The sequence below is a fragment of the Hypanus sabinus genome, chromosome 6 (genome assembly GCF_030144855.1).
Source record: "Hypanus sabinus isolate sHypSab1 chromosome 6, sHypSab1.hap1, whole genome shotgun sequence".
In the NCBI taxonomy this organism is placed as follows: Eukaryota; Metazoa; Chordata; class Chondrichthyes; order Myliobatiformes; family Dasyatidae; genus Hypanus; species Hypanus sabinus.
The window spans coordinates 21,068,963-21,090,769 of NC_082711.1; the positions used below are offsets into that span (position 1 = coordinate 21,068,963).

The 21,807-nt window shown below is 42.7% G+C and overlaps 1 protein-coding gene across 6 annotated transcripts in view; it reads left to right on the forward strand.

The window, feature by feature from the left end:
• actr3b (actin related protein 3B) overlaps nt 1–21,807 on the forward strand; it is an 85,267-nt gene that overhangs the window by 48,815 nt on the left and 14,645 nt on the right. For all 6 annotated transcript variants that reach the window (XM_059971845.1, XM_059971841.1, XM_059971843.1 and 3 more), the window contains one exon: nt 19,209–19,352. In XM_059971845.1, the coding sequence (XP_059827828.1) occupies nt 19,209–19,352 (144 nt within the window). The remainder of the gene's footprint in view (nt 1–19,208; nt 19,353–21,807) is intronic.

Consider the following 21,807-nt stretch of genomic DNA (forward strand, 5'->3'; position numbering starts at 1 on the left):
TTTAATTTTGGTGGGAATTGTGGACCTGCAGATAAGCAATTAAAAAAAATTATGTTGAACTGCTTAATGCACTAGGGTAGGGCTGTAGTAATTGTCTATTTTCAGATGCCTGATGAAAGTGGTATGCTTCCTATTTGCAATGATAATATTTGCATAAAGTTGCTGGGTAGAAAATTTCAGGATACTAGCCCAGCACTGACGGAGAAATAGATGGAGAAATCATTACTGGAGGTGATTGGATTCCCAAGATGTCTTTGTTTTTGTCTTTGGTTGTAGAAGCTGTAGACGAGAAAGGTATTGTCAAGGTAAGTTTGCCTAGCTGCAGCTCTTTATAGCCTGAGACCTCCAACTAAAAGTAACTTCAAGGCTATAGGTGCATAATTATTACTAAACGGTAAATTGGACAACAGCTTTCAATGACCCAAAAGTGGAAATTTGCAAGTAGCTGTTTAAATTAGCTTGATTCTTCTGAAGCATGATCATCCCGGTGAAATGATGCAGAAAATGTACGATGAACTGCACAAGAAATGGGCGGTAGGGTAGTGCGGCAGTTAGCATAATGCTGTTTCTGCGCCAGTGGTCACCGATCGAGGCTTAATTTCTGCCTCTGCCCGTAAGGGGTTTGTACATTGTGACTGCGTGGGATTTCCTCAGGTTGCTGCAGTTTCCTTCCACATCCCAAAGATGTATGGATTTGGGCATGCCGTGTCGTCGCCGGAAGTGCAGCAACACTCGTGGGCTGCCACCAGCACAATCTTGATTTGACTTGACGCAAGTGGTGCGTTTCACTGTGTGTTTCAACGTACATGTGGCAAATAAAGCTAATTTTATATAACTGTAGTTCCCAAGGAAAGTAACACCATGACAAGTCTTAACTGGGATCCAGTAATTTCTCAGCCATTTTTTCCATCAGATTTTAATATTTTTGTTGGAGAATTGAAATGAATTGTAACACTTTTTTTCCTTTCTTGTTCTGCCTTTCTTATTTTTCTTTCAATTCAGTCTATCTTTCTCCTTTTGTTTTCTCTGCATGACTTTTAATTTCCGTGTTTAGAATCAGTGTGATTTCGTAAAGCTTAGTATAGCAATGAAGCCTCATCATTCTGTTCAGTGTGCTGTCACCTCATGATAGCTACAGATCAGATTTGCACATTTACTACAGGCTCCACCGCAAAAAGCTTGTTGTTTTTAGCAGACTGATAAACTGCTACAGCAAACTCCAGATGGCCCATAGTTAACAGGCCATAAAGATGATAAATAGACACAGGATGTTGAACATTTGAACTATTCTGAAATAAAACAGGCAACGCAAGAAACACCCATCAGTTCAAAGAGCACTTGTGGAAAGGAAAACAAGCAAGAGATACAGTAACACACATAAAATGCTGGAGGAACTCAGCAGTCCAGGCAGCATCTATGAAAAAGAGTACAGTTGCTGTTTTGGTCGAGACCCTTCAGCAGGATTTTATAAGAGCCTCAGTAATTGTTTTAAGTTCAGTCTCCTTCTTCAGGACACTCATTAACCTGCCTTCCCTTTCCACAGATGCTGCCCAACCACTACGTTCTCTTTTTATTTCAGAATTCCAGCATCTGCAGTTTTGTTTTCGCTCCTGTCCTGATGCTTTTTAATATTAAAGTTTAACATTAATATTTTGTTCCCATGGCCAAGCTTCGGATCATCTAACCTGAAAATCACTTTATTTAGTTAATATTCCTGTAAAACACTGTGGATCATTCTGTTACGTTAGAGGCGCAATATGAGTGGAAGTTCCCAATGTGTCTGTGGGCCTTCATGTTCACAGCTGAACATCACATTACACCACTAGATGGCAAATGAGCTTTGGAGGTTAATGTAGCATTCAGATTTACAAATGATTTTTTTCTCAGCAAGGAACACCTTTGGTCTTGAATGACAGAAGATTTCAAAGATTCAAAGTACTTTTATTATCAAAGTATCTATGCAATATACAACCCTGAAATTCTTCTTCTCACAGACAGCCACAAAACAAAAAAAAACACCATGGAACCTGTTCAAAGAAATTACTAAACACTCATTGTACAACAATAGGAACAAATCATGCAAACGGGAAAAATGGGGAAAAACATAGATTATTAACTATCAAAAGCAGAGAGTCCTTGAAACAGCTGATGAATGTTCAGTTTAGTTCAGTTCAGTTCAATTTAGTGCTGTCGTTCGTTGACAACAGGTTGCAGAGCCAGTCTGCCCCAACCAAAATCACACAAAATAACCATAAAATAGAGGAGTAATCAGAAATTAGAAACACATTGAACATGAACTGCAGAATCCACAGACTATGTCAGTTAAACTTTGCCCAAGGCCCAAGACTCCAGCACCATCCTCCAGCAACAGGGAGTGAGAGGGAGAGAGAGACCAGTCAAATGCTGGCACCTTCCTCTGGTAGCAGCAAGTGAGGGGGTGGGGGGTGGGGAGAGAGAGAGAGAGAGAGAGAGAGACACTGGCACACGCAGGCAGATGTGGCTGAACACCCACTCGATTTCTGCTGTCGGAGTCGATGGAGTCGAACGTGGGCTCATGCCCCATCTCCAAGATTCTTGGCCTCTAGGCCGTGCATGCCATTCTAAACCTCGCTGAACTCCCTTGGAGACTGCAATGCGCCTGATCCCTCAATCAGCCTGAAAACTCAACATCAAAACCCAAATCACAGGTTCCAATGATGCTTAGCTTAGTAGCAGAATTGTATTTGACAGAAGGAGTAAAAGAAGCTTGTGAACTGTCTGAAGGATGTCGTCTTTAGTTGCATTGTTCGCTGGCCCCATCTTCTTTAGTTCATGTTTTATGTTTGTGATATAAGAACAACAAATGCCCATGTGCTGTTGTCCCTTTCAGATGGTTGACCAAGTTTCTTAGATATTTGCGCAGGTTTTGCATGTCATTTAAAACTTTGAAAAACTTCTATAGATGCACAGTACAGAGTATCCTAACTGGTTGCATCATGGCCTGGTGTATTAACACCAATGCCCAGGAATGGGAAAATCTATAAAAGTGGTGGATACAGCACAGACCATCACAAGCAAAGCCCTCCCCACTATGGAGCACATCTCCAAGCAGCGCTACCGCAAGAGAGCAACATCTATCATCGAGGATCCCCAACATCCAGGCCATGCTCTCTTCTCACTACTACCATTGGGCAGGAGGTCCCACTCCACCAGGTTCAGGAACAGTTATCACTCTTCAACCATCAGGCTCCTGAACCAGCATGGATGACTTTACTCACCACAATTCTGAACTTACTCCACAACTTACAGACTTAATTCCAAGGACTCTACAGCTTTTGCTCTGAGTATTATTTACTTTTGGCATTTGCACAATTTGTCTTCTTTTGCACATTGAGTGTTTGTCTGTCTTTTGTATAGTTTTTCATAGTTCTCTCTTCAACTTCCACCAAACAAAAGACCCAGATCACCTCGCTCTCAGGCACACAACAAGAAAAAAACACTCCCTTCACTGGGCGCCGCACATTCCAAAGCCCCTGTTATCTCTAGTCATAACCCAAACACTGCTGCTACAGAGAAACCATTACTTTAGCAGAGAAACCTTTTCCAGGGCATTGAGGAACTGATTCGTCAATCTATGGACTCACTTTCAAGCACTGTACAACTCATGTTCTCAATGTTATTTATTTATTTTTTGTATTTGCATAACTGGTCTTTTGCACATTGGCTGCTTATCAGTCTTTGGGTGTAGCTTCCCATTGATTCTATTGTACTTCTTCATCCTACCGTGAATGCCCACAAGTAAATTAATCTCAAGGTAGTATATGGTGACATATATGTACTCAGATAATAAATTTACTCTGAACTTTGATGAAAGGGAAGACACCATAATGACTAGAGTCTTATCTTGCCCAGGTCAGGACCATGAGAGAAAACTTTCCACTTGCTTAGATTTTTGGTTTGAACCACAGCTCCCAAGTTCAATATCATCTTCAACGTTCATTCTTCTCATACCAGTGCACCAAGTGTGCTATCAGGATAATGAGCTGTTGTCACCATCGTGGGCTACTCCAGTGTGGAGAGGAACCTGTGGTGGCCCCTTGCACCCAATACACTGGTCTTCTGTATGGTAGTGCAGATCCTATAAAACCCATGAGTATTGAGCACCAAGGTTCACCATCCCCTGCACATTCTTCTCCAGATAACACACAGTAACATCTTAAATTGAAAATATTGACGCCTACAGAGATATATTAGGGACGCAGGCTCACTGAGTACACCAAACAGCCAATTTTGCACTCATCCTACCATAACCTATTTTATTCTCTCCATATTGCTATCATACCTTTATATTCTACCACTCATATACACATAAGGGGCAATGTACAAAGGCTGTGTAACCCATGGTTGTGGGGTGAATGTGCAAATGCCACAGAGATGCCACCAGAGGTCAGGATAGGATGTGGGTTGCAGAGCTCCATGGCAACAATTCTACTAGGTATATCACTATGCTGCAAAATTCAGTTTCTTCAGCATCACTAGGTGTGAGTCTGGGTACTCTCAACCCTTTGGCATTTAGTGCTTAATCTCACAGGGACTGCTGTTTCTCGCTAGCAAATTGTGGACTGGAGAAGGACAAGAAATGCCAAACAAAGTTCAAACCCAGAAAGTGAATTAACCAAATTGGATCAATATAATCTGTATTCATACTTTAGGATTATTAATGTTCTTCCTGAAGTCAACTTACCCTCTGAGGTGCAAATTAAAATATCAATGTAATACATTCCATTGCATTGGAAAATGAGAATGTAGTGTGAAAGATGCAGATCTTTAGTAGGTATTTGCAATTTGAGAAATCAATTTGTAGATGTGTTAGGACTTGTTTTAACCAAGCCTCTTTTGATGTGTCCTATTTTCTGGCTAAGTTTATTTAAAGGTGCTTGTAAGAAAGCTGACAATTTTGGGGCTCCGAATGGAAGTTTCTACTTATTTATTTAGAGATGCAGCACAGTAACAGGCCCTTCCAGCCCAGTGAGCCCGCGCCACCGGAATGCACCCTCGTGAACTTTTATGGTGGAGAGTACTGAACATTTTGACAAACACAAGGAAATCTGCAGATGCTGGAAATCCAAAGCAAAATGCTAGAGGAGCTTAACAGCATCTATAGAGAAGAGTAAAACAGAATGTTTCGGGGCGAGACCCTTCATCAGGACTCTTTTCCATAGATGCTGCCTGGCCTGCTGAGTTCCTTCAGCATTTTGTGTGTATTACAATGAACATTTTGAATTGTTTTTCAGACAGGTTTCTATGGGTAAACACCTTAGAATTGTTCTATTTATTTAAAAGATTGTAGAGCAGGGGTGTCACTGGCCAAGCCAGCATTAATTCACTGTCAGAAGTCATGTTCTTGAACTGCTGTGGTCTGTGCGGTGAAAGTACTTGTCCAATACTGCTAAGCAGAGATTCCATGGTTCTTTTTTCCCCGGTGGCAATACAGGATCAATAGGCATTTCCCAAGTTAATACAGAATGTAGGGGGATTTTGCAAGTGGTGGTGTTTTCAGAGTCTGCTATGCTCATCTACAGTCATTTAGATGTAGGAGGTGCTGTGGGAGAAGTCTGAAGAAAAGGAGGATGCAGTGTTAGGCGGAGTGAGTGTCCAAAGAGAAATTAACCAAGAAGAACGGAACTGGGTTCTCGTTTCTCAGTTATCAGGTTTCAATGACACCTTTTTCCAAAGGTTTAAAAAAAACAGAGCAAACTGTAAGATGTTGGAGAATAAGAGTTAAGTGAGCTAAAAACTGCTAAGTTTATAGAACTGCTAAGTAATCATGGGTGGTAGGAAGCGGCTTAGGATGGTGGTGAATATTGGTAGCTCGGGTTGAGGTGATTGATGTTGCAGTGTACACCGATCTTGGCAATTAGCTTGCCAAACAAAGGCGCAGGCAAACATAAAGCAGGCACGAGAATTTTTAAAAGCATGGTTCTCTTCTGATAACTCTGCAAACATATTGAAATAGATGCCATCTACAAACTCCTAAGAGCCAAAGGAACACAAGCCAATAGAATTGAAAGGCCAGCTGAAGAGGTAGCCAATCAGAATCGGGGGAAGCAAACTGGGGGGTGGGAGCATTATATGAATGCAAGCATTCCCAGAGAGAAACACCCAACAACTGTGCACTGGTGATGAAGCATCCACGAGCTGATTACCAAGCTCAGCAAACACCGTAAAATCAAACAAATAAGAAGTGGTGTTATGTGCGAACTAATGATATATAAATGGAAACTAAATGCAAAAGGTCAGTGTAGATAAAGCATTCGTTCACAGAATAGTGCGTGCTGGGAAGATGTTCAAAGTATTTACTGGTGAGTGGAATCCTTCATTGTAATTAAATTTAGCCCAACTTGAGAATGCACTTACCTTAATTGAAGGAAATAAAGTAGCAAAAGGGAGGTGATGTCCCTTTTAGTTGTTAGTGAAGGAGACCAGTGGATTTGATTGAATCAAATGCAGCTGAGAAAGGGAACAAATCACTTGGTCAATTGAGAGAGAGGCAAGGAACCATAAGAGGTGGAGCAGGCTGATATGAGAACTTCCGGCCTCTCCAAATGCTGTGCATGAATAGAACAGAGTCTGAAAGAAATGTTAGACAGCAGTGTTATTACAAACATGGTCAACGTAGTGGGAACGATGCTATGAGGCTCTAAGGAAGAGCCTAGGGCTTCAGAGGTTTTTTATTTACTCAGCCTCACTAATCTTCTGCTTTGGAAGATGTACACCCAGTGGCTATTTTATTAGGTACTTCCTGTACATAATAAGTTGGCCACTGAGGGTATGTTCATGATCTTCTGTAGTCCACCCACTTCAATTTTTGATATGTTGTGTGTTCAGAGATGTTCTTCTGCACACCAGTGTTGTAAAGTGTGGTTATTTGAGTTACTATCACCTTCCTGACGACTTAAGCAGGTCTGGCCATTGGCCTCTCTCATTAACAAGGCACTTTCATTCATAGAACTGTTGCTCACTGGATGTTTTCTGGATATTTTTTGGGGTTTTTTGCACCATTCTCTGCAAACTTTAGAGATTGTTCTGTGTGAAAACCCTTGGATATCAGCACTTTCTAAGATGCTCAAACCACCCTGTCTGGCACCAACAATCATTCCATGGTCAAAGGCTCTTAGTTCACTTTTCTTCCCCTTTCTGATGTTTGGTCTGAAGAACTGAAGCTTTTGAGTTGCTGCCTCATGATTGACATTAGATATTTACATTAATGTGCAGGTAATGTAATAAAGTGGTCACTATATAAATGTCAGAGAGTTGTATTATTGCAAACACAATTAGCATAGTGGAAAGAAATGCTGTGATGCCCCAATGAAAAGCTGAAGGGCCTAAAGTTCTTTACTCAGCCTCACTGATCTTCTTCTTAGGGAGACATAGGATAAAAACACAGCTGATCTACTGAAGAAAGGTTTAGAAGGACAAGGAGGTGTGAAAGGGGAAGTTACCCTACTGCAGAAGATACATCGTGAGCAGGAAAGTGACAGTTTATGAGGTCCACTGCTCTCAACTTTATCCTAGGAAGAAGAACAATGAACAATTGCTTACTCTGCCCGCTGTCTTTGTTCAAGTTGATGTTGTAATATCTGGTTATTACTCTTCTGCCTCCAAGGTTAGAACTACATTAGAACTACACAGGCTGATGTCAAAAGCTGACTTATCTCCAGGGACGATGAAAAAGGATGACCTTAACTGGCAGTGATTAACATTCACAACCTTGAGTTACTGTAGAACAGGGGTGTTAAACTCATTTTAGGTCACGGGCCGGATTGGGCAAAATGCAGCTTCGTGCGGGCCGGATCAGTCGGGCGCGTGTGAACGCAGCTTTCATTGCCTCCGTTTTTTCAGCCTGTTCTCATGTGTCTCAGTCTCTGCTATAACTACAAAGTGTTTCACTTCACAAATTCCGTTTCTTATGAAGAAGACTGCTGAGCAAGCATTATTTTTATGATCGGTATTAACTTACAATCATAGGCTTCATATTGCCAGGCCATTAATAATTAAAATAATAGATCTATCTATTCCCAGTAACATCCTTGTCAATCTTCCCTGCACCCTTCCCAGTTTAACAACATCCTCCTGATAGCTCGGTGACCAGAACTGCATGCAGTGTGGTCTCATCAATGTCTGTTATAATTGTAATTTGATGTTCCAACTCCTGTACTCAGTGTCCTGACTGAATCATTGAACCACAGACTGAAGTAGATCATTTGGTCCACCGAGGTTGCTCTACTCTGCTATTGAACAATTTCATGGTTGATATACTTCTGGAATTAATTTCAAAGTGCAAAGTATGCCCAGTTGTCAAACCCCTAGGTTCCTCGCACATCCTGGAATCTAAGCAGTGCTTGTTTTGAATCCAATTAGTGACCAAACCACCACAGCTCTCTGGATTGGAGATTTCCACATATTCACATGTATTGAAGAAAGAGAATTCTCTTCATCTTGGCTCTATCTCTTAATTTGATGCAATAACCCTTTGTGGTAGTCTCCATAGCCAGGGGATCCTCACCATATTGGCCAGTTGAGGTGACTAAAAAATTGTATGTGTTAGTAATGTCATCATTCAACCTAAGGTCCTGTAGAGATGAGAGGTCTAGTCTACTCAGTCTTTCCCCATTGTAGACTTGCCATCCCAGGAACCAGTCAATTAATGTTTTACAGTCTTTTACAGTCTTTCCTCTTCAGAGAGTGTATTCATTCCAGGGATTATTCTTGTGAACCTCCTTTGAACCCTCTCAAATGCCAGCATATCCTTTCTTAGGTACGAAGCTCAAAAATGCTCACAATACTCCAAATGCAGCCCGACCAATGCCTTATAAAGCCTCTGTAAACTCAGAGATCCTACAGATGCTAGAAATCCAGAGCAAAACACACAAAATGCTGGAGGAACTCAACAGGACAGACAAAGAGGAATAATCCATCAATGTTTCAGGCCGAGACCCTTCATTATGTATTAGTTAAGGAACCTTGCAACTGGAGTATGAGACAATTTGTGTCGTCAAACAATTGTTTTACCAGTGATGCTGGTGGATGCTTCCCTGGTGTCATGGATTATTGATTACCTGACTGGCAGACCTGAGTACGTGCGCTTGCAACACTGTGTGTCAGACAGAGTGGTAAGCAGCCTGGGGCTCCACAGGGGACTGTCCTGTCTCCCTTTCTCTTCACCATCTACACCTCGGACCTCAACTACAATACAGAGTCTTGCCATCTTCAGAAGTTTTCTGATGACTCTGCTATAGTTGGAGGCATCAACAAAGGAGATGAGGCTGAGTACAGGGCTATGGTGGGAAACTTTGTCACATGGTGTGAGCAGAATCATCTGCAGCTTAATGTGAAAAAGACTAAGGAGCTGGTGGTGGACCTGAGGAGGGCTAAGGCACCAGTGACCCCTGTTTCCATCCATGGGGTCAGTGTGGACATGGTGGAGGATTACAAGTACCTGGGGATACGAATTGACAATAAACTGGACTGGTCAAAGAACACTGAGGCTGTCTACAAGAAGGGGCAGAACCGTCTCTACTTCCTGAGGAGACTGAGGTCCTTTAACATCTGCCGGACGATGCTGCGGATGTTCTACGAGTCTGTGGTGGCCAGTGCTATCATGTTTGCTGTTGTGTGCTGGGGCAGCAGGCTGAGGGTAGCGGACACCAATAGAATCAAACTCATTCGTAAGGCCAGTGATGTTGTGGGGGTGGAACTGGACTCTCTGACGGTGGTGTCTGAAAAGAGGATGCTGTCCAAGTTGCAAGCCATCTTGGACAATGACTCCCATCCACTCCATAATGTACTGGTTAGGCACTGGAGCACATTCGGACAGAGACTCATTCCACTGAGATGCAACACTGAGCGTCATAGGAAGTCATTCCTACTTGTGGCCATCAAACTTTACAACTCCTCCCTCAGAAACCCTGAGCCAATAGGCTGGTCCTGGACTTATTTCCACTTGGCATGATTAACTTATTATTATTTAATTATCTATGGTTTTATATTGCTATATTTCTTCACTGTTCTTGGTGCGGCTGTAATGAAACCCAATTTCCCTCGGGATCAATAAAGTATGTCTGATATAAGCTCTTTCTGTGGGTAGCTGTGAAACACAAATTTATCTTTTATGCGGAGTTTGCTAGCACTGACAAGCACAATGAGTGGGAGGCTTTGCATTTTTGAAGGCTTGATTCAATATCTTAGTAGATAAAAATATACTCATATATTCAGAGAAAATTGCTCCTATCTGAGGATATAAAAGAAGTAGGAAAAACGGGTTTTACAGCTCCTGACAAAGTCTGTTATCACTATTCTGATAGTGAAAAGTATATATGGAAAATATTTTTAAGATCAGAGTTGGTGCCACTTTCAGAATAGAACGTAGGACATCGAACAAGACAGCACAGGAAAAGGACCCTCAGCTCATAACGTTGAGCCATACTAATTCAATTAGTAATCAAATGGACAGTTAAACTAATCCCTTCTGAATACACAATGTTGGTATCCCCCTGTTTTGAGAGAAATTTAAAAGGGGTCTGTGCGGTAAGGATTTCCACATGGGGTGTTAATTATGTGGATTGATCTGTTGGTGGAGGTGGGGAGGCAGATACAGTTATGAGGTTTAAAACTATTTGAACAGCTAGAGGAAAGGTGCAGAGGGACCTGGACATTACTGAGGCAAATGGGATTAGCATGGAACAACATGAACAAGAAAAGCTGAAGGGCTTGTTTCTGTGATCTAGAGTTCTGTGACTACTACACTTGCAATCTATGCCATCAATATTTTCCTCGTGTAATTTGAGGTGATGCAACTTAAAGCTGTCAGTGTTCAAGTGGACTTCAACTCTGGGAGCTTTAAATTGTATCATTAGAGCTTAGTAAAACAAAATGTGTTTTGGGGAACATTCAAAATTGAATTCAGAGCACTGTGTTTAAGAGGGGGGATATGACAGAAGAATACAAAATTCTGAGGGGTTTAGAAAGGGTAAATTCACAGTCAGAAAACATAACCTCTGCCGTTTGAATCCTTTTGAGCTGTTTTTAAATGTCTAATCCTCAGAGACATTTAAAAGTGGTTCAAAGGTATTTTGATGACAGCAAACTAAGACAGGTAATCTTAATTAAGCCAGCTTTCGTCAATGAGCTAATTAAATGTCTGAGCAAGCTCAAGGGACTGCATCTGCATTTCTCTCAAGTTCTGACACTCAGAAGCATTATGTAAATAATCAACAAATTGTCTGGTATAATCTGCAGAAGAATAAGGCAGAACCGCAGGTGCACATGCAGAATGTTTTGGGAAATCTATTTTCAAACTTCTTAAAAAGTATCTCAAACCTGACATTGACTGATTTTGCACCAGGGGGCGCTGCTCTTCTTTAATTGTCATTATTTTGTGGCAATACTGACTCGCAATACTGTAATTGATTTGTTTAAAACTAATTATGCTTTTTATTGATTATAGTGTGTAACCTTTTGCCCTCTGGTTTATTAGCCACCGGAAATTCTAATAAAACTTGTCTAACTGAGATATGTATTTTCTAATGCAACTGTATTTTAAAAAAAGTCCTGTGTTTTTTTTTGCATCTTAAGACATTTTGTTTTAGGTTACTTAGATTTTGTATCAAGTGTGCTTCACCCAGATCGTTCAAAGTTGACTCGCCCTATAAAGAAGTTTTTAGTAGAGAGGTTGCAATGTTTCCATTAGTAGAAAAATCTCAAACAAGGCTAAGTTGGTAGTAGGCAGCAATTGATCCCAGGGGATCACGGGTTTGCACCTCTGGTAAACTGTGTTCTTTCCGGGGCGCAAGCCCGGACGTGGAGATTTGAAGAACCAGCTGTTGCCCATGCAGCGGGTTCCCCCTCTCCATGTCACTGATGTAGAGAGAAGGGAAGGGCAAGCGCCGATACGGCTTGGCACCAGTGTCATCGCAGACTTATATTAACTTATAAACAACATCAAACTGCCTTAGGAACCCCGGCTCCAGATTTCTTCCTCAGGGTTTACTCCCAAAGTCTTTCCCTGGGTGGGTATGGCTGTAAATTGGTAAATTGATTTATTATTGTCATTTGTACTGAGATACAGTGAGAAACTGCTATCCATACAGATCATTTCATCACATTGGTAAATTGAGGGTGTATTAACAAAGGAGTAATTTGTACATTACTCCCTTAATGGAATAAATGAGGGAAAAGGGAAAATCATAACAAAGTATTAGTTACAAAGAAAGTGCTGTGTAATAAAGTGAAAATCCATAACAAGATAGATTGTGAGGTCAAGATTTCATTTTATCATATTTGGAGCAAGTTTAATAGTCTTTTAATAGAGAATAGAAGTTGTCCTTAAGGCTGGTGGAAGACACTTCCAAGCTTTTGTATCTTTTGTCTGACAGAATTACATATAAGACTTAGGTGGCCGTGAACAACTTGCAGCGAGTAGTGAATCCCTGGAATTATATTTTCTGAGGAGAGTAATGGTGGCTGGATCAGTGGGGTATTTAAAGAGGAATTAGATGGAGTCTTTAAAGATGAGGGAATTGAAAGCTCTGGGGAAGGGAAGATGATGCCTGGGGCACAGTTGATGGCAAGGCAAGCTTGAGGCCTATTCCTGATCAGCTGATTAGTGAGCTGAGGAATGAAAAATAGAGTTTAATTAGATCAGTGCCAAGTGTTGCATTCACAGAGAGAACGCACAAACTCAGCACAGTGGAGATGTGTGTGACTATCACTCTGTGACGGTAATTCACTGTGATTCACCTACTAGTATGTCTGCAGGATCTGGGATGTGGAGAGAAGCCCAAATATTTACAGAGCCGTTTTAAATATCAGGTCCCCAGGGACGCTTAAAACTGGTTCAGTGTTTTTTTTGAAGCTAGCAAACTAAGGCAGGTAACTTTAATTAAGCCAGCAACTGGCAATGATCTAGATCATAAGACCATAAGAAATAGGAGCAGAATTAGGCCATTCAGCCTATTAAGCCTGCTCTGCCATTACATCATGGCTGATTTAATATCCCTTTCAACCCCATTCTCCTGCCTTCTCCCTGTAACCTTTGACACCCTGACTAATCAAGAACCTAATAACCTTTGCTTTAAATATACCCAATGACACTTGGTCTCCATAGCCGTCTGTGCAATGAATTCTACAGATTCACCGTCCTCTGGTGGAAGAAATTCCTCCACTCCTCTGTTCTAAATGGACATCCCTCTATTCTGAGTGTGTGCCCTCTGGTCCTAGACTCACTCACCATAGGAAACATCCTCTCCACATCCACACTGTCTAGACCTTTCAGTATTCGGTATGTTTCAATGAGATCCCCCTGCCATCTTCTAAACTCCAGAGAGTACAGGCCCTGAGCCATCAAATACTCCTCATATGTTAACCCTTTCATTCCCAGAATAATTCTCATGAACCTCCTTTGGATTCTCTCCAATGCCAGCATATATTTTCTTAGATAAGGGGACCAAAACTGCTCACAATACTCCGAGTGTGATGAAGTCTGACCAATGCCTTATAAAGCCTTAGCACAACATCCTTGCTCTCACACCCTTGTCTTCTCAAAATGAATTCCAGCATTGCATTTACCTTCCTTATCACTGACTTAACCAGCAAGTTTAGGGAATCCCATACAAGGACTCCCAAGTCCCTTTGTACCTCTGAGTTTTGAATTTTCTTCCCATTTAGAAACTAGACTATGCCTTTATTCCTTCTACCAAAGTGCATACCCATGCATTCCTATCGTTTCCACCTCCACCACCGCCGCCAGCAGCCCATTCCACACACCACTCCCTGAGTAAAAAACTTACCCCTGACATCTCCTCTGTACCTATTTATAAGCTCTCGTGCTAGTCATTTCAGCCCTGGGAAAAAGCCTCTGACTACCCACATGATCAATGCCTCTCATCATCTTATACACCTCTATCAGGTCACCTCTCATCCTCCGTCACTCCAAGGAGAAAAGGCTGAGTTCACTCAACCTATTCTCATAAGGCATGCTCCCCAATCCAGGCAACATCCTTGTAAATCTCCTCTGCACCCTTTCTATGGTTTCCATGTCATTCCTGTAGTGAGGCAACCAGAAATGAGCACAGTACTCCCAAGTGGGGTCTGCCCAGGGTCCTATATAGCTGCAATTCTTGGCTCTTAAACTCAATCCCATGATTGATTAAGGCCAATGCACTGTATGCCTTCTTAACCACAGAGTTAACCTGCATAGCAGCTTTGAGTGTCCTATGGACTCAGACCCATATAAATGCTATATTTTGCCATCATATTTGACCTACCAAAATGAACCACCTTACGCTTATTTGGGTTGAGGTCCATCTGCCACTTCTCATCCCAGTTTTGCATTCTCTCAATGTCCCACTGTAACCTCTGACAGCCCTCCACACTATACACAACACCCCCAATCTTTGTGTCATCAGCAAACTTACTAACTCATCCCTGCACTTATTCATCCAGATCATTTATAAAAATACAAAGAATAGGGGTGCCAGAACAGATCCCTGAGGCACACCACTAGTCACCAGCCTCCATACAGAATATGACCCATCGACAACCACTTGCCTTCTGTGGGCAAAGCCAGTTTTGGATCCACAAAACAATGTCTCCTTGGATCCCATGCCTCCTTACTTTCTTAATAAGTCTTGCATGGGGTACCTTATCAAATGCCTTGCATCTTAAGCCTGGCACTCTATGTAGCCATTTCAGCCCCTGAGCCATCCAAGTATCTGTAATGGTCACAGCATCATAGCTCCAAGTACTGATCCATACTCTAAGATCATCCACTTTGTTCATGATACTCCTTGCATTAATATAGACGCATCTCAAAACATCAGTCTGAACGCATCCCTTCTCTACCACCTGTCTATCCTCCCTCTCACATTGCTTACAAGCTTTCTTTATCTGTGAGCCAACCGCCCCTTCCTCCGTCTCTTCAGTTCGATTCCCGCCCCCAAGCGATTCTAGCTTAAACTCTCCCCACGGCCTTAGCAAACCTCCTGCCAAGATATTGGTCCCCCTTGGATTCAAGTGCAACCCGTCCTTTTTGTACAGGTTACGTCTCCCCCAAAAGAGATCCCAATGATCCAGAAATCTGAATCCCTGCCTTCTGTTCCAATCCCTTAATCCTCCACCTTATTCTATTCCTATACTCACTGTCGCGTGGCACAGGAAGCAATTCCTCCCCACCTTCTTTATAGGGCCCCTACCCACTCCTTCTTTAGTCCTGATGAAGGGTCCCGACCCGAAATGTTGACTGATTCTTTCAACGGTTGCTGTCCGACCTGCTGAGTTCATCCAGCTTTTTTGTACGTCTTGATTTGACCACAGCATCTGCAGTGTACTTTGTGTTTACTATTTGTTACTCTGCTGCGAAGTCTCTTCGAGGTATGCCTACCCTGAAGAAGTTTAAATCTTCTCTTCGACGGGAGTTCAGCGAGACCGTTTCTCACTGCTCACCCTCTGTGATCTCCTCCTCTCTTCGCTTTCCTCGGACTGGTTTTTCACCCTCCCCCCACCTTCTTTATAGGGCCCCTGCCCCCTCCTTCTTTAGTTCAGATGAGGGGCCCCGACCAGAAACGTTGAGTTCATCCAGCATTTTTGTATGTTTTGATTTGACCACAGCATCTGCAGTGTACTTTGTGTTTACCCGAGATTACTGCTCTTGCAGTCCTGCTTTCCTAACTCCCCGTAGTCTGTTTTCAGGACCTGTTCCTTTTTCCTACCTATGTTGTTGGTGCCAATATGTACCATGACCTCTGGCTGTTCACCTTTCCACGTGATCAGAAACATCCTGGAACCTGGCACCTGGGAGGCAAACTTTTCTTTCCTGCATCCACAGACTCACCTGTCTGACCCCCTATAGGGTTCCCTTTCATTGCTGCCACCCCATTTCCTTCCCTACCCTTCTGAGCCACAGGGCTAGACTCTACCAGAGGCACAGCCTCTGTTGCTTCCCCCAGGTAGGCTGTTCCCCCCCCAACCGTACTCAAACAAGAATACCTATTGTTAAGGGGAACAGCCACAGGGCTACTCTCTAGTATCTGACTCCTGCCCTTCCCTCTCCTGACTGTTACCCACTTATCTGTCTCCCGAGGCCCTGGAATGACTTCTTGCCTATAACTCCTATCTATCATCTCATTACTCTCCTTGACCAGATGAAGGTTATCAAGCTGCCTCTCCAGTTCCCTAACCCGCTCCCTAAGGAGTTGCAGTTCGATGCACCTGGCGCAGATGTGGCCGTCTTGGAGGCTAGGAGTCTCCTGGACATCCCACATCCAACACCCAGTATGGAACAGCCTTGCAGGCATACTTTGTATAACTGTTCCTCACAAATAACTTACCATGCTTTGACCTGTTACTGCTGAAGCCATATTGAGCCAAAGCCCTCTACTCTGTCACCCGCTCAGTGAAGCTGTCTTCCTTTTAAAATCTTCCCACTGGTCTAACTGGCTGACATCCACATGCCTGCGCAGTCTTGCCTCGATCAAACTGCTGAAGAAAAAGTGCTTTTCTTTTAAATTCTTCCCGCCGTTCTAACTCACTGAAGTCCAGGCACCTGCCAGTCATGCCTCGATCAAACTGCTGAATTGAAAATGCTCTCCTTCTAAATTCTTCCCAGCGGATTCCAACAAGCTTTGTTAGGCAAGATTTCCCTTTAAAGAAACTCTGGCTTATTTTATCATGTACCTCTAAGCACCCCGGGACCACATCCCTAATAATGGACTCCAACATTCCCAACCTTGGAAGTCATGTTAACTGGCCCATAATTTCCATTTTTTTCTGCCTTCCTCCCTTCTTAAAGAGTATCATTTGCAATTTTTCAGTTCTCCAGTACTGTTCCAGAATCTGGTGATTCTTGAAAGATCATTGCTAATGCCTCCACAATCTCGTCAGCTACATCCTTCAGATTCCTGGGGTGTGCCCATCTGTCCAGGTGACTTATCCATCTTCAGATCCTTCAGCTACCCAAACACCACTAGGTTGTGTACTTATCCCCCTGCTCCACTCGCATTATACTTATGACTGTGAACCTATGCGCAGCTTCAATGCCATATTCACTGTCAATGTCCGAATCAAAGGTGGTGATGAATCAGCATATAGGAGGGAGATTGAAAATCTGGCTGAGTGGTGCCACAATGACGACAATCTCTGACTCACTGTCAGCAAGACCAAAGAGATGATTATTGACTTCAGGAGGAGAAACCAGAGGTCCAAGAGCCAGCCCTCATTGGGGGATCAGAGATGGTGAGGGTCAGCAACTTTAAGTTCCTTGGCGTTATCATTTCTGAGGATTTGCCGTGGTTCCAGCACATAGTAAATACCATTTCAAAGAAAGCAGAGCTTTCCTTACTTACTTCCTTACTTTCTTCTCCTTACTTAGAAATTTGCAAAGATTTGGCATGACTTCTGAAACTTTAACTAACTTCGATAGGTATGTGGTGGAGAGTATATTGACTGGTTGCATCACAGCATGGTAACACCAATGCTCTTGAGAGGAATATCCTACAAAAAATAGTGGATGTGGTCCAGTCCATCATGGCTAAAGCTCTCCCCACCATTGAGCCCATCTACACAGAACACTGTCATAGGAAAGCAGCATCTGTCATCAAGGACTCCACTACCCATCTAGAGGTCATGCTCTCTTCTTGCTGCTGCCATCAGGAAGAAGCTACATGAGCTTCAGAACCCACACCACCAGCTTCAGAAACAGTCATTACCCCTCTTGGCCCATCACTGAATTGTTCCCACAACCTCTGGACTCACTTTCAAGGATTCTTCAGGGTTGTATATAGTGACATTTATGTGGTTTGATAATAAATTTACTTTGAAATTTGAACCTTCTCCTTAGTAATAGCAACTACATTCACTTCTGCTCCGACACTCTCCAATTTCGTCATACTGTTAGTGTCTTCCACAATGAAGACTGATGCAAAATACTTAGTAAGTTTCTCCACCATTTCTACCTCTTCAGCAACATGTTCCAGTGGTCTGATATCCATTCTCGTCTCTCTTTATAGTTTGGAGAGAAGGGGACATCATCAGTTCCACCTTCCAAAGGTAAAAGGCAGGAGTGGTTCGTGGTGGTGAAATATACCTTTGATCAGCAGCCAATCGACATTTGGAATTAATCAGCAAAAGCAAATGTGGAGGTGAAGGTGATGGTGGAGCCAAGTGCAGCAGCCATCAGCTGAGTGGGCAGAGTCAGAGTGGTGAGAGTAAGGCTTTAGCTCTTCAAGGTCTTGATACAGCTTTATAAACATTGGTTTAATGACTTCTGGAATGTACAGTATGTGAAGTTCTTGTTTCTTACAAGAAGGACACAGTTGCACTGGAGAGGGTGCAGTGGAAATTCACTAGGGATTGGGTTTGAGATGCTTCAGTTATGAAGGGAGGCTGCACAGGCTGGGTTTGTTCTTCTTGGAACAGAGGAGATTGAGGGGGTCCTGACAATCGTACTCTAACTTATTTTATCGTTTATTTAGAGATACAGCATGCTAACAGTCCCTTTCGGCCATGCTTCCCAATTACACCCATGTGGCCATTAACCTACTAATCCGTACATCTTTGGAATGTTGGAGGACCCAGAGGAAAGCCACAGGGTCATGGGGTGAACATTACAACTCGTTACATTTGGTAGTGGGAATTGAACTTGGATTGCTGGTGCTGAGACGTGTAATGCTAACTGCTATGCTACCATTCCGTGCATAACTTAAGAGAGGTATTGATAGAGTAGGCGGTAAGAAACTTCTCCTCATGGTACAGGTAAATAAGACCAAAGGGCATAGATATAAAATGAGGGAGAAGAGGTTAAGAGGGTTGTTTTGTCTCACCCAGAGTGTGATTAGATCTGCAAAACGCTCTCCAACATGGTGGTGGAGGCAGATCCTCAAAATGTATAAACATTTGGACAAGCTCTGGTAAAGGGGGTTGAAATGGAAAGGTACTTGACGGTTGGCATTGGAATGGTGGGCTGAGGGGCCTGTTTCTGTGTTTTATGACTCATTGACTAAGCTATATGAGATGGTTAAATGCGTGGTTGCACACACAATATATCTGTAGAATCTCTTGTGTTTATGGTTTGATCCATTGATATGTGTTATTGAAATTTGGATATAACATTGTCTTTTTCATTTCAAAGCAAATTTCTCTGATCTTCTTTCTGTTTTTTTCCCAAATCACCACAGGCTGAAGGTTACGTCATCGGCAGTTGTATTAAACATATCCCTGTAGCAGGTAGAGATATTACCTTCTTTATTCAGCAGCTCTTGAGAGAAAGGGAAATAGGAATACCACCTGAACAATCCCTGGAGACTGCCAAGGCCATCAAGGTAGGAATCGAGGAGAAACCCTCCTATTTTTATGTTGTTACCTGTGTGTACCAACATCTGATACAAATCTCTACTATCTTCCCACAAGGACACTGGAGGTTCAAATTTTACTTTTCACTACATCTCATTCAATCGCCAGACACGTGAAACAGAAGTTTGTATTCGTCAGAATATACTATTTGCTGCTGTTAATGTGGTCTTCTCTAAGTCAGAGGGACTAGATGATAAACTGACTACTAATTACCTCTGTTCAGTCAAAACAAATCAAGTTTCATTATAATTCGAAACATATATTGATACAGCTGAACGAGACAGCGTTCCTCTGGGGCCAAGATGCAAAATGTTCAAAATAGGAAGCAAGCATTCAAAAATAGTGAGTAACATAATTCAAAATATCAAGCAAACAAGTGTATTCACTCACGGGCAACACTTGCAGACTACTTGCACAGCACATTCAACTCAAATGTTTACTTATTTATTGTGATACCATGTGGAACAGGCCCTTCCGGCCCATCGAGCCATGCCGTCTAGTAATCCCCGGATTTAACCCGAGCCTAATCACGGGACAGTTTACAATGACCAATTAACCCACCAACCAGGTGGAACTACTTACCTATGAGCTACTTTCAGACAGTGGCGGGAATTGAACCTGGTACTGTAAAGCATTGTGCGAACTTCTATACCACTATGCTGCTCTGAACTGACAGGCATGCCGAGTTTGTTTTCTGGTTCACTCCTGTGCTGAATTTTTCAACTCTTTGAGCCACACTGCTCAGTGTTCAGCAGCCCCTCATCCACTGAAAAGGGAAGCACGGTAGTGGAGCAGTTAGTGCACCACTTTACAGCAGCAGTAATCAGTGATCGGGGTTCAATTCTTGCTGCAGTCTGTGTGGACTTCATGTTCTCCCCACGACCACGTGAGTTTCCTCCAGATGCTCCAGTTTCCTCTCACATTCCAAAGCTTAGGGTTAGTACGTTGTGTGGATGCTGTGCTGGGCCAGAAGCACACCAACATATGCGGGTTACACATCTTTGGACTGCGTTGGTTGTTGATGCAAACAAAGCATTTCACTGCATGTCTCGATGTAATTAACCTTAATTTTAATCCTGGAAGCATATAGCTTTCTAACCTCAACACTGATTTCAACAGCATTGGATTATAGACACTGCTCCCTTGATCACACACTCTTCAAATCCAAATTCAAATTTAATTATCATTCAACCATACATGAATACCCATGAATACAGCCAAAGGAAAGGTTACTCTGGGGCCAAGGTGGAAAACACAGTACCAACAGTCATACACAGCACACTGCACATACAGTACTTATAAAATATCAGTAAAATGCAGTCAGACAAAAAAAAAGTTCAAGATGCGGAGTCCATGAATGTAGCAAGAGCCTGAATTTGAGCACAATATAGCTTGTCTTCTGCTGAGTGAACTCAAAGGGGCAGCACCGACTCCCGCTTGGAAACTGCGCCACGCTGATTCCGGTGAAGCACTGTGACTCCGAGCTGTAAACAGGTAACACCGCTGCTAGAGGTCTAGTCCTTGCTACGACCGAGACCACACAGCTCCCCCACCCTCCACCAATAAATTAGTGAATTGGACTTGCAGAACTCCACATTAACAATGTCCAACAGGATCTTGCAGTCACGAGAAAAGCAACTACAATGATCACTCACTGCACACTGCCTTTGCACACCGACTCCTCCAAAGCCTCTCTGACCCAGGCTGCAGCATGATCTACATCAAGTCCATCTCGTTCAGTTTCTCCACGAACAAGCAACTGGCTGATGGGTACCTGCAAATACCTTGAGTTCCTAATGTCCAGTAGGGTATTGTGATCATAAAAAATCTGTTTGAAAAGGACACTAACACCTTTGGTTTACCGCTGCGATCAAGTGTGCCACTATTTTTGCTTATTCTCAATTGCCATACCCATGCCTTGGGTCATTTCATCTCCATACACTCATCTTTAGATTTTGCATATTGCTCCTTTTCTACAACACTGTTTTTCTCTGGCTATACGCACTGGAAACGTAAATAGCCATTGTGGTGACTTGCCTTTATAGCATAGCATAGAATGTAAAAGTTGAGATGTTATGTTACAACTTTGCAAAGCATTGGTTAGACCTCATGGAGTATTGTGTGTATCTCTGATTGCCACCTTATAGATTAGATGTGGTTGTTTGGAGAGAGTGCAGAGATTCATCAGGATGTTCCCTGGATTGGAGAACTTCACTTCGGGGAGGAACTGGATAGATGAGGCTTCTCTTCACTGGAACAAAGCAGGTTAAGGGTGACCTAATGGGTGGATATAAAATTATAAGAGTTGTGGATAGGGTAGATGATCATAACCTCATTCTTTTGGTAGGGGTAATCATAAATGAGTGGGTAAATTTTGGAGATGGAGGAAGGGAAATTCAAGTGGATGTTTCATATACAGATTGT